General features: G+C 38.1%; 1 protein-coding gene across 19 annotated transcripts in view; it reads right to left on the bottom strand.

Annotated features, from left to right (window-relative positions):
* The window catches only part of LOC117568316 (heterogeneous nuclear ribonucleoprotein L), a 131,016-nt gene that overhangs the window by 34,863 nt on the left and 82,402 nt on the right, over positions 1-13,751 (bottom strand). For 4 of the 19 annotated variants that reach the window (XM_034248878.2, XM_052005955.1, XM_034248877.2 and 1 more), the window contains one exon: positions 13,595-13,666. The exons of 11 other annotated variants lie outside the window; for them this stretch is intronic. In XM_034248878.2, the coding sequence (XP_034104769.1) occupies positions 13,595-13,666 (72 nt within the window). The remainder of the gene's footprint in view (positions 1-13,594; positions 13,667-13,751) is intronic. 4 more of the 19 variants (XM_034248880.2, XM_034248881.2, XM_034248883.2 and 1 more) reach the window with 1 other exon arrangement.

Below are 13,751 nucleotides of genomic sequence, written 5' to 3'. Positions count from 1 at the left end.
CTCTTCAAGCAGATTGTTGCTGCCTCCCTCTCACGCTTCCTACAGGAGTATTGCTATGCTGTTGCTGTTGTTGGCACGTAGCCAGGAGAGGTCCTCCTCCTCCTCCTCCTTTCTTTTTTGGCTCATGGGCATATCATTACTGCGGGTGGGAGCCAAAGTATTTGCCTATCTCAATGTCTACGGACAAACAGCAGAAGCAGCAAGTAAAATTTCGATTTCTGGTTCATTACATCGCCAAGTTGGCAAAAAACGAAAACAAATGATTATTTCTTACATGAGAGTATTGTTCTCTCTTATCTTTCTGCCTTGTATGTAAATTATTTTCATTAACTTTTATTTGGAAATATACCAAAGATAAAGACATTTATGCTGAATAAATAAAAATGATAAAGTAAATCATTATAATTGAGTTCCACAAGGCGATGTGACACATCTTTCAACCGCAATCTAATGAAGTTCCCCACATAACCCTAAAATGGACAAAATGCCCAAATTGGCATTGTGTCTGCCGTCTGCTGTCATGTTTCGGCAGTTTTCGCTGCAATATTCATTGCGCCAAATGCCACTTAAAACGCAATTACCGCAGCCTCTCACTGAGAGTTCACCAAACGCAATACTAGACAAGTGACGGAGGGAAAGGGAGGGGAGGTGCCTTTTGCCCGTCTCCCTTCAACCGATGCATCCACGCATCGTTGGCAAAAACATTTTCAAAATCATTTCGAGCAAAAAAAAAAAAAGAAGGAGGAAAATAGTGACGAAAAAGCGGGCGCAACTGAAAAGCATTTGCAATGCAAATTGCGCGTAGCCAAATTATAAAGCAAATGCGCCACGAACTCGGAAACTATGCCAAAAAGAACTGGAAAATCGAAACGATGATAATAAAACAGCTCAAGAGAGCGTTCAACAGGCTTTAAGAATCGTTTACGCAAATAGTCAATAGACATAAAGGTGAATATACAAGCAAGTTGATGTAAAATTCTAATTTAATTTCCTACGTAAATTCTTCTAATTTTACTTAAACACTTTCCGTTTAACTGCCTATTTTTGTGGTATTTGTTAAGGCCATCAAGCAGAGTGTACACAGGTGAAATATGTTTAGAAATTTTAATAAAATTAAATTGTAAATACTTCAGAAATATGTTGTGGCAAAGCTCAACTACAAATAACAGGTAAAGCAACGATTTTTTACAATTTAACTGAGTTCAGGTACAAATTAAATATGTTAAGAAATGGTTTTATATGACAAAATGGTATATTTCAAATGCAGTAGAATATCGATACACCAAATATAGATTTCGGTCCATTTTTTATATTTATATTTTCAGAAATAATAAAACAATGTTTTGCTTTCATTAAAACTGAGTATCGAGTTTTTCACACTCAAGCACATTCGACTTCAGCTTTCCTACTTGTTTAAAGTGTAAGATGTGTACAGCTGCTATAAATAGTTATTGGCATAACTCGAGTTACATAAGTTACATAGCTTAACCTTAGCCTCAATTCATTAGTAAGCTGGAAAACTACTTTCCGCAGACATAGAAAATTAGTGAGAGAGTTTCGAAGGTAGATAGCTAGAGAGAGAAAGCTCGGCGTCATCAATTAAGAAACCCCTTTGCCAAAATTAGCGCACTCAATTAATTTCAAAACAGTTTACCCAACGTCGAGTCAGCGCCAACACTTTTAGTTAGCAGCTGCCATGACCCCGCGTGCTCGCCTGCACCCATTCATCAAACATCCGCTTCCCAGTCTCCCATTCCCACCTCCATCTCCCATCCCTAGTCTCTTCTCAAATCTACACTTTCTCATACAGAGAACACACACAACTTGACAGTGAGTGAAATTTCAATTAATCAAGCTGTGTGCGAAACGTGCGGAATTGGGGTAAAGGTGCACATTGGGCACAAGGTGAAAGGGACTCGCGTTTTTCAAGCTAACCCATGTCGACATTTCAGATATAGTCGAAATTGATGGCAGGATACAAGGATATGAGAGAAGGCGGCAGCAGTAGAAGCGGCATCATGGGAACGAGAACGTGTATTGAAATGAAATTTACAGCGCCAAAACAAGTGTGTACAAATTGTGTGAGAGTGATCGACTAAGCCAACACCCTGTGAGAGAATATTTGGCACAATCTGTTTAGTTATACTCTGCAAACCCATTCGATATTGCTCATTTTGCATAGCCTAAAGGGTATTTGCTATACTATACTAGGAAATAGCAATGGCATGAGCTGGCTGCTGCTGCTGTTGCTGATGCTGTGATGCAGGTGGTGATTAGTCATTATTTATTTTAAAATCAATTAGTTCGCCTTGAAAGTGCCTCTTCCTCGTATTGCCAAAGGGGGGAAGGAATGAAGTAGTGGCAGACATAAAATTCACGTCTCATTGACAGGCAAAAAGATTTTAGCACATAATTCTTGTGAATCTTTTGAACATTTTGTTTGACTGCAATGAGTGTGCAAAATAATAATTCACATTTGAATAAGTCATTTCGGGTTTTCATAATAAAATATCAAATACCGAGAAAAGAGAAACTCTTTCTCTCTCTCTAATTGGCAATTATGTTTTTGTATGCAGCAACAGCCGTGCCACAAAATGACAGGTTACAAATCAATTTCACATAATGCCACAACAACGATTTTAATGGAAAACTAATTAAGTTACACATTTTGGTAAAATGGCAAAAGAAATTTCATGCACATCAAATTGACAGCTGGCCTGGCCGCAATGAAAAATGCAATTGAACGATTGAGGAAATTAATGCTGCATTCAAAATGAAGACATCATTGAGACAACGACTGACGATGGACAACGTTCAAATTCAAATGCAAATGCGAATGCAAATGTCAGGAACTGAATACTAATACTAAGTAATACCCAAAAGACACAAAATGAAATGCTTTCGACTCTTGCTTTGACAAAAGTCAAAGTGAGACGACAAATCAGACAGACAGACTGTCAGAGAGGGAGAGAGAAGCAAATGAGCTAAAATGTAAAACAGGAAATTAAATTTACGAGAATTTACACAAAAGCCCGAAGCTGAAGCTCCAGCTGACTGACGAAACTGTTGCATATCTCATCGCTCCAAAGCTTGAATGTGAGTGAGAGGAGAGAGAGAGAGAGAGAGAGCTTGACTTGTTCTACTCTGAGGGGATTTCACTTGAAAGTATTCGCAAATTGCACATTACTGTGAAAAATTGTAGTGGATATCTTGGGGATTATGTCGTAGATGATGCCAACAAAACTGTAATCCCATAGAAATTGTTAGCATGCCAACTAGAGCAAAATTAATACTCTAAACGAAGCATATTTAAGGCGCCAAATTAGATATTAGGTTGATAGCTTTTAAGCTAAACTTAATTCTTTAATTTCAACTAGGCGACGACATTTGTACACAATTTATTCCCGCCAACATAAGTTTTATTCGCATCAAACACGAGCGAAAATAAATGAGCTTTTTTCGCCGAGATTTTCAATAAAAATTTGAAATTTTTGTCAAAGCCAAAATTTAATTTCACATTCATCGAGCGAACAAAGGCCTCAAGAACTCTTTGGCCATCATACTTTTTTAGATTGAAGGCTCACTGCTAATTGTCAGAATCAGAAGCCAGAGGCACAAATTCTAGCTCTACAGGTATCGAACAATGGTTCCTGGTTCCTGGTTTGATTGCAGATCATGTTGGTTCAAGGACCAAAAGCTCGCTTTGGTCTAACTCTGAGTGTGGCAGAAATTCGGACATCAATGCAATCGCATTGTCTCTGCAGCTAAGTCGATGGATTTTCATGGAATTTTGCAATGTTTTGGCAGCGCTTAAAGCTACAGCTCAATGACAATTAGAAGCACGGGCAACATGTGGCGTGATTGCAGGCGAAATAAATCAAATGAAGCAAACTAGTTGGCAGACTCATGCGTTGCATAAATCAGTCTCGCCTGGAAATAGTTTTGTTTAAACAGTTTGCCGGATATGCCTCATCCGTCGTTGCAAGAGTCGAGTCAAAAGTCAAGAGAAGCATTCATCAAGAGCCAGTGGCAACAGTTGCCAGCCAGCCAGCGTTGCCAGATTGTGCGATGCTCTGCTGTATAATAACGCACTAATTTGCATTGCAAGCTGAAGGCTGAAGGCAGATGGTAGAGAGCAGAGAGCAGAGGGCAGAAAAGCCTGAATGCAAAAGGACAGCACAGATGTATGCCAGCATTGGGAGGTCGGTCTAGAGTAAACACACACAGCATTTAAAACCCATGTCACATATGTCGACAGCTAGTGCTGCTGCTTTGCGTTGCTTCGCCTTGCCACGCCCACGCACAGCATGTGGGCGGCCAACAAATGAAGCGCTGCAAATATTATTTTTTAATGAAATTCCATTTAAACAAAATTTATTCTGCCACACACACATGCACAGTTGTCCCTTTGCCCCCTTCGAAGTGACATCCTTGCCAGTAGGAGAACATTAGAAGCATTTTCCATTAGGTTGCTTGCGCGCAAAACTTTAATTGAATAAGTTTCTTTTTTTTTGTTGTTGCTCGAGCAGGAGATGTAAAGAGCATATAGAGCACAAGAGTAGAGTCGAGTAGAGTGCCGAGATCCAAGGCGACTAAGAGGAAGTTTTATATCTCGGTTTTCTACTCCTCGCTGCAGCTCTGTCGGTCTTGCCTGCTGAGAGTGCATGCAATTAATTTGAGCAGTGCATAAATGCAACTAGTCCGCAAGTAGTTATTACGAGACTTCGACTGAATGATATCCTATATTAAACCATGTTGAAATTTTCATATAATTTGAACATTTCGAATATGGGATTTAACTAAATGTAAATATATTAAAAGTCTATATAATATCATATTTGTAAATGAAATATTGTATTGTGAAATATATTATTTTGATTTCTTATTGTTAATTTCAAACAATTGTAAGAATTGACTACATTTCGAGCTCATAATAATATTAAGTATACTTAGTTGACAGAACTTCAAATTCACTCTAAACTTTACACAATTTAATAGTGTAGTGATTTACCACATTTTAAAATAAATAATTATACTTTCAGATGTATGTTTCCAGTGCACTGTGCAATCATCATAATATTAAGTATACGTAAAACTATTCTGAAATTTACACAATAGTGATTTATCACATTTTAAAATTACGCTTTCAAATATACGATATTCTTTTCATTAGAACACAGTCTTGCATTACAAGCTAGTAACAAATAAGTTTATAATGAATTCCTTACAATATTAAGTATACGTATTTGCCGGAATTTCAAAATCCACATTACCACATTTTAAACTAAAGTATTACACTTTGCAATATAGGATATTATTTTCATTAGAAAACAGTCTTGCATTATAAGCTGGTAACAAATGAGTGCATTATGAAATCATCGTCATATTACGTATACGTAGGTGACTACCCAAACTTGGCAGGAATTACCTTAACTGCGCCTATTATAATGGAGGGTATCGTAAACCAAAAGTCAGCTTGAGCGCAGTTACTTAAAGTGTCTTCTTCGAGATTGTCGCTAATAGCAATGTTTTTCAGTTGCTGCTGCTGCTTCTGCTGCATTTTCCCGCACTGTTGTCATAGTTGCAGACGAAGAGTGGGGAAGAGAGACGCAGAGTTACAGTTACAGTTTGCATTTTCATTTTCGTTTTCCCAGCGTTTTGGGCTAATTCAATTTCCTGGCCATCGCCGTCATCGCATTGTGTTTGGGACAAGTTGTCTTGTCTGTCTTTTGTTACAGTTACAATTTTCCCAACAACATCGCGCCAGTTAAACAGTTTGCATATTGCGCAACAATAACAATCGCTAAAAGTGACCAAAGCGAGAGCAGAGGAGAGGAAGCAGCAGCGGTGGCTGTGGGAGAACTTTGCTCTTGTGTTTTTTGTTGTCTTGTCGACCACTAAAATTGTCGTCGAAATTAAATGCTTAACTGGGCTGACAAGCGCCGATGACAGTTGCACAATTATCGCAGCAATAGTTGCGACTGTCATTGTGTCTATGTATGTGTGTGCGTGTGTGTGTGTGTGTGCGTGTGCGTGTGTGTGTAAGCGATGTGGCAACGCCAATTTATGTCGCATGCATCTTTGAACGCTGACAAGTGCCATGGAAAAGCAGCATGAGAAAACTTTTGCTCGTGATTGCTTTGGGGCCATTGCATTTTGGGGATTGATATGCACCCAAGGCTGCACTGGCATCTGGCATGTGGCATGTGTAGACTAGATGTGGCACACAGAATGAATGCTGCTGCTGCCTGCTGCCGCTTTTTTGGGGTCATAAATACAACGCATGCGTTGGCTGCATGTTAATTGCTTTCGTTGCCAGCTTTAAGTTGCACTTCACAATGCTTTTTCAGGCCAAAATGAAGCAATCTTTGACATGGTTTTTCTATCGAGGCATTTTTGAAAATCAATTATATCTCAAATTGAAAAAGAACGCAGCCAATTAAACTCATTTGCATTCGATTAAGCAAGCCAATAATTTACAAATGTAGCAACAAACTGTGGAAACTACTCTAATCACAAGCTGACCAAATATGTCAGTCACATTATGACCAAATATGTCAGTCAAAACTTCAGTTGTTCCCGATGTTCATTTGCTCACTGTGTCGCCCATTGACATTTATGAATGTTCTCATATGTATATTGTTGTTTGGTCAATCAGTAGTCAGCAGTCCGTCTGTCTAACTGTAGTAGGCACTCAATCAAGTTTTTAAGGGGCATCAATGGCAATGATGGCTCACTCAATTACACGCACTTACCACACTAACGACAGCCAGCCAGCAGCAGCAACTCAGGACGTTGATGGGACAGACGACGACACAACACTTGATGACGATGGCAAAAAGTGCTGTTGATGTATATTTCGGCAGAGAAGAGATGGAAAAATGAGAAAAGCCGACAAATGTCAGTCTCAAATGGATGCTTTTCAGATTGAGATCGAGCCACACAATAGCCGAAGCTGCAAGTGCCACAAAATGCGCCAATTATCGCAATGCAATAACAAAGGCCCCAACAAAAATAATAAAGCAAAATTATTATCTGCCCAAGCGTAACACAATGGCATCAGCTAAAGCTGATGATGGAGCTGAGGCTGCAGCTCTGCGATTGGTTGATGAAGCTGACAACAGGCTGACAACACAATGTGGCAAGGCACCAACTGTTGCCAATATTTTGCAATAAAATGCCTAAAAAAGATGATGTGTTGACGGGCAACAAAACCAAAAAAAAAACAAAAACACGTACACTCTAACTACATGCCATATCTGATGTGTCTGATGTGGCAATTGAGAAACTTGACAACAATTTCTTGGTCCATATGTGTTTGATGTTGCTGTGAGGTATGACAGCAATCAGCCACGCCCACAGCCGCCTGCGGCGAAGCAATCGGAAAACACTCAACTGCTGAAATCGAGCTCAAGTAAATAACATTGAGATCGCAATCGGAGTGCAGCGCAAAAAAAAAAGTAGAGAACAAATCAAGAATGAATAAGAGTTACTCTGTTATAAGCAGAATATATTTTTTTAATAAAAATATAGTTATCATTAAATTTAAGTTTAAGTAATAGATTGGAATATCTGTATTAAATCGTTTATCTTTTATACTTTTTATTTATTACTACAACATTCTATACTACCCCTTGACAACTACTTACAGGGTATCTAAAGGGAAGCCAAATTGTGTATTGCAACAGCTGCTGTTGCGCGTGCTGTGAACAAACAAAAATAAAAAAAAACAGAACTTGAACAATTTCTTTATCCATATTTCTTGTTCTCTCACTAGTTTCTGTTTCCTTCCCCTATATCATGTTTTTTTTTACTTGTTTTTGGCTGATAACTTTCAAATGCAATGCCGCAGGCTGTTATGTCAAGGCAATAATGCAAAATACAGCAAGTAAACTCAACTCGCAGCTAGATTGAACCGAAGTGAGAGAGAAAGAGAGATGCTGATGGAGTTGGCTAGGGAGTTGGGCAAATTCATGTTGCAATTGCGGTTCGAGAAATGGAAATGGAAATGACGGCAACGTTGACGTTCAATTTCTCATAAAAGTTTCTTTCGCCATTTCTTGCATTCTTTGTGTGTGTGTGTGTGGCACAAGTGCACAAAATATATATCATACACGAATATGACAGACAATTCAATGTTGAGAATTGCATTTCGTGTTTCTGCATTTCTGATAAGACGCTCAATTTGAAGCGGTAATGCAGAGGAAATTGAAATTGCTACAAGTCGCAAAATCGAAACAACACATTAAAGAATCGAAGAAAATTATGTATTTTTAATTCCTTCACCGTAATGCAGGGCAAGCTTAAAATGAAAAAAAAATACTTTCAAGAATCTTACATACAGATGTGAACTTTGAAATAGTGTGCGATTAAAATTGAAAAATACTATTACAAACACAACTTTCAGATAAAATTTAGTTATAACAGCATAATGTATTTAATTTTGATTATATACTAATGTAAAGTAATTGATATTAACATGTTGTAACATGTAAATACTTTAAATTTAGTGTTTTCAATTCCTTCAATTATTTTTTAAGCGTTAAAAACAATTTTCATATTATACAAAATTGACTCGACGTAATTGCTCAACAGTTGTTTTTCTTATTATAATTGCGATAGTAAATAAGTATGAAATAAATAAATAAAAGAGAATAAACCTTAACGAAGGGCTCAAAAATATGCACATAAATATAAAACAGGCTGCACTTGCATAAAAATTAAAAACATTTCCTGCTGCGGCGGAAACAGCTGTAAAAAGTAGCACAAAGCGAGAGACGCAGGCGACGTAGTTGCTGCTTCAGTCACCGCCACTACCACCGCCTTCATCACCGCCATCGCCGTCGTAGTCGCAGCCGTTGTCAACTTCCGTTGCGGGAGGATGTTGGCCATTTTGCTTTTACAGGCTCGGATTTGTGAGAGCGGCGGAGAAGCGCGTTAACGGCACGTTACGGCCGTAACGAACCCAGGGGACAGTTGGGGTTCCCCTGTTTGGGGAGCTGGTGACAATGCAGCTTAAAGGTGTGAATGATTGCTGTGAGTGTCGCCGAGACGCAGCAATTGTTTGGCATTTTTGATTAGGCGCCGAGCGCAATCACAAGTCTCGAGGCCCATAAATATGTTAATGATAATGAATTGCAATTGAAATTGCTTCTGGGATCAGTTCGGCTCAAGGATAAAGCCCATTTCGTAGCATACTTTTTGGAGAAGACCACGAGAGAGAGAATCGTTGAAAACTTTGCATTTTAATGCAGTATAATTCATTATTGTCAGCCAACAACTTTTCTCATATTAACTGCGGCGAACAAACGATTTAAATTTAATTAACCTTACTCTGCGAATATAAAAAGCAACCACAAAATGTAAAGTTAACAGCCAAGCTGATTAAAAAGTAAACTTTTACTTTTAATAAAAATCACTTTTGCATTTCGCATTTGCTGTTGCTGTTCGCGAGCGCGAAGTAGAGACAACCACCAAAAACAACAACAACAGCAACAACAAAAATCTGAAGAAAACTTTGTGGTTAAATTAAAAATACTTTTTTTATGCAAAAATGTTTTACAGCAAATAATGAGCTGAGCTCATTGCGGTTAGCAACGGCGACGAGTCCGAGTCGAGTCTGAGCAAAAGAGACCAAAGGCCAAAGGGCAACAAATGCAGCAGCAGCAGCTCAAAATAATAAGTACTATATTGAAATTTATTTGTACAAAAAAAAAGGAAAGAATAAAGAAAAACAAAATGCAAAGGCAAAGCAGATTTGCATTTTTAGCAACAGTGAAAAAGAAGCAGACGGCTAAAAAAAGTCAGTTCTGGCCTAAACAAAGAGCAGCGAGCGAGACCGCAAAAGTTGCCACGAAAAAGAAAAACTTATGAAAAATGTTACAAGTTCACAGAGGAGAGACACGAGGCAGGGAATGGGAATGAAAAGGAGCCAACTAAAGTGAGTCCGAAAAAGCAACGGATTCACTGCAAATTAAACACGAAATTGAATTCTGCTCATAATAATTTCCCCAAGGATGCTTATTAGGCTAGCAGCAACAACAGAGCAGAGCAGAGCAGAGCAGAGCACAGCACAGCTCTCAGTAGTAGTAGCCAGGACCCCAAAGATTTCATTTGACGAGTAAAATCCTCAAGCAGGCTTCCTCCTTTTGTACTTGCCCCCACTTCCCTTTCGCTTTCCACAACAACCTCGACATTGTCATAAGTGCAACTGAGACACGAGTGGATGTTATTTCCTTGATTAGGCATGGGAGAGGCGCCAGCAACAAAACAAAAGCAAAACAATCAAAGAAAGACACAGAGCCAGAGCTTCCAAATAAATCAGCTATGCACAAAGTCATTTAGTCGAGCCAACTGAAAATGGTGCTCCAGTTGACCAGGCCATAAAGAAATGACATCAAAATCCACAGATAAAACTCAAATACTATTTCATATTGTTCATGTTTTAAAAGATTGTACACTCTAGTTAATTGATTGTGGTACACTTTAAGAAACTCAGTATTTAATGTAGAGCACATTTTTAAATTGGATTAAAATTAGTATTATTTAAATACCAAAAGTTGATTTACTCGTTCAAATTAATCTAATATTAATTTTTATTATGTAAAGTAATGCATGTATTTTGTAGAATATTTTCTCAATTTTTCTTCAAAATGACATTCAAGTCCAATATTATTTTTTGTGTACAACGAAATTGAACAATTTCTTTGCTTTAAATTTCTCCAACTCACCAACACCTCAAAAGCATTGAAAGGATTAACAAAAAAGGAAACTATGTCAAAAACCGAGGAACCACATGCATGTCAGCAGAGTCAACAAACCGAATTGAAGCAAACTAACTGATGGCGCGGAATTTCTGGTGAACTTTTCAACTTTGCTTTGAAACATTCCTACGAGTTCCCTTAAAAAAAAAAGATCTAAGCGAAATAAATGGGAAATCAATTGATTTTGACTTTTTCTGACTGATGCTAAGCTAAAAGTTTCAGCTAAGGATCGAAAATACAATGGCGTGGCTAAAGCCAAAGCCATAGCCATGGCCAATTATTAGACAAAAACGGCATTGGAGTGAATTTGCTTGCGAAACTTTTTTGGTTTTTTCGGCTACTATCGAGAATCAACGAAATAACTCCCCAAAAGAAAATAATAACAAAAAAAAAACAAAAACGCCCGCAAAAGTTTTGGCCAAATTCCCCGCAGAGTCAAGAAAGACGAAACTAAAGCAGATGTACAAATGGATAGAGAGCGGCGACGAAGCTATAGATACAAAAACAAAGATAGAAAGAACTCAGCAGCAGCAACAGAAAAGCAGTATCCACTCTCTAATTGAAACCTAGGCAACAAAACGCGTTGTACGAACTTAAGTTCAACTTTTGCGTAGAAATGCAATTAAAAGCAGCAGCCGAGCGGCAGTCAGAGACGGATTTTGCTTAATCTTTGCATCAGTTTTGGTCCCCAAAGCCAAAAACAACAACAACAACAGCAGCAGCAGCAAAAAGAAAACAACAGCAAGAAGTAAACTCAAAACTTTCCACTTGGCTAATGCAAAAGCAAAGCAATGCTTAAATTTTATTTACGCACAAATTAAAACATCAAGGCTAAGAAGATGAAGGAAAAGTGTAACATAGGCGAGGTGAAGGAAGGCGAAGGATGAGGATGCTATGGTAAATTATGAACGAGCGATGCCTCGAGCCAGGTTACATAAGTTCAGGGGAGGTAACTCAAGAGGGGGAGGGAGGAGAGAGTGAGAGACTCGGTTGCCAGGCAAGATTGTTTTTTAGTTTATAGTTTGAGGTTTTTAGATAATGCGAAAGTTGTAACTAGGTGTGGCCTCCAGGCGCTGCCATACTTTTTGAACAGTTTTACAAGCTTATGAAATGAACTGAATTTTAGCCGAGCCTAGCCCAGGAATTGGTTATTGCCTTAAGTATTTAGTTCGAGGATCAATAAATGACGAAAGGTCAAACGGAGCAATGAAAGTTGATAGTGAATTTGTTAGAATTTTATACAAAGAAGGGGAATATGTGAACATTGCTTTGATGTCCGGAATTTGATGTATAAATATTTAATATAGAGTTACAAGATTTAAAAGTAAAGATTTGTTTTGGATAATTTAATCAAGGTGCGATTTATCTTCAACACACTTGTGACACATCTTTGGGGTTTCAACTGAAGAGAAGATTTCAGTTTGACCACAGAAATTGCACAATAAACTTGAAATCAATTGAATACGATGTGCGTTGAGCTATAAAAAATCAATTAATTTTGTACTTCACACGTGCACACCCACACACACACAGACACAACAATACAGTTGACCACACATTTGTCGGTTCGGTTTGGGGCATGCCACAAAGTCAAGCGAGAAAATTAATACACATGTTCTTGCAATAACGAGAAAGTCACATCTTTGCTTTCATTTCATTCTTCTTTCCTCCCACCCACACACTTTCTTTTATTCATATCCTTCTCTCCTTTGGACATTTCCTTTGGAAAACCAATCGGCAAATGCTTTATAGCATTGGCTACTTCAAATCTGAACTCTTCGATTACTTTTATCCCCAAACATTGTCACGTTTAAGAGTATCTATGAAACGTGTGTTAGATAAAAGTATTTGCTCGTTTTCTTGCGACTCTTTTAAATAGATCATTGTCACCTGGTTGTGAAATTGGGTCGAGTGCTCTGACAAAGTTGATTTGCACTTACACTTGTAGTTGAGTCAAGTTAATTAGTATAATATTTTTGTTGGCTCGCAATTTTCCTTTAATTGCGCGCATGTCACACTCAGAGCACTTGGGAAAAGTTAAAGCAGAAGAAGAGTTTGCCAAGACAGGGTGCTTACAAATTGTAATGATTGCAATTTTATGAGGGCTCCTCCCAAACGAAAGACACGCTCTCAAGTGCCAACAATTAGAAAACTTCCAACAGTCAGGTAAAAGGAAAAAGGAAGAAAAAAAGCAGGGAGAACTTTTACTTTGAGTGTGGGATCTGTATTTGACATACTAATGAATTTATGTAGACAATTTGCTAAATGGTATGTGACCTTTTTGCCAAAGATGCTGGCGGGCAAACAACAAAGAACAGAATGTTACTCTATATAATAGTAAATATTAAACGTTAGAATAGTTCAACACCTGAAATCAAGTAATAAAATAGATTATTTCAGCTTGAGTAACTACAGTTTAAATAGAGTTACTTAAGTGAGGTGTCGAGATTAGTAACGTAATTAACGTATTTAACAACCTAACCAAGGTATAAACTTCACCTACCTCAGAGCAGTAATCGATCCTAAGTCAATGAGGAACCAAATCAAAGCAAATGCATAATAATCGTAATCGTAAAAACAAAACCAAAAAACAAGTTAATAGAATTCGTATTCGAGACAAACGCGCGCAGACGCACACACACCAAAAGTTATATTTTCATTTGAATGATGGTAGTTTGTTCTTTTTGATTTGTTCTTGTGGTGATGGTGATGGGAAGGGAATATATATAGTATATATAGAACGACGGTGGAGAAGGAGGAGAGAGAGAGAGTTGGGTACAACATTTGTCAGCTAAACAGAAACTACAAATGAATAGGCGCCTTCTACTCACTGTAGGGCTGAGGTCGTGTACCGTAAAGAGGCTCCTGCAGTAATGGCGAGCGACCATTTCCAATCTCCTTAACTGAAATGAGATAAGAGCAAACGGCAAACAATTTGCGCGTGATAAATGTTTCCACAAATTTGTTGAATTTGTTGGTTGTTGGTTG

Source organism: Drosophila albomicans, chromosome 3, assembly GCF_009650485.2.
Source record: "Drosophila albomicans strain 15112-1751.03 chromosome 3, ASM965048v2, whole genome shotgun sequence".
Taxonomy (NCBI): Eukaryota; Metazoa; Arthropoda; class Insecta; order Diptera; family Drosophilidae; genus Drosophila; species Drosophila albomicans.
This window is presented reverse-complemented; position numbering and strand designations above follow the sequence as displayed.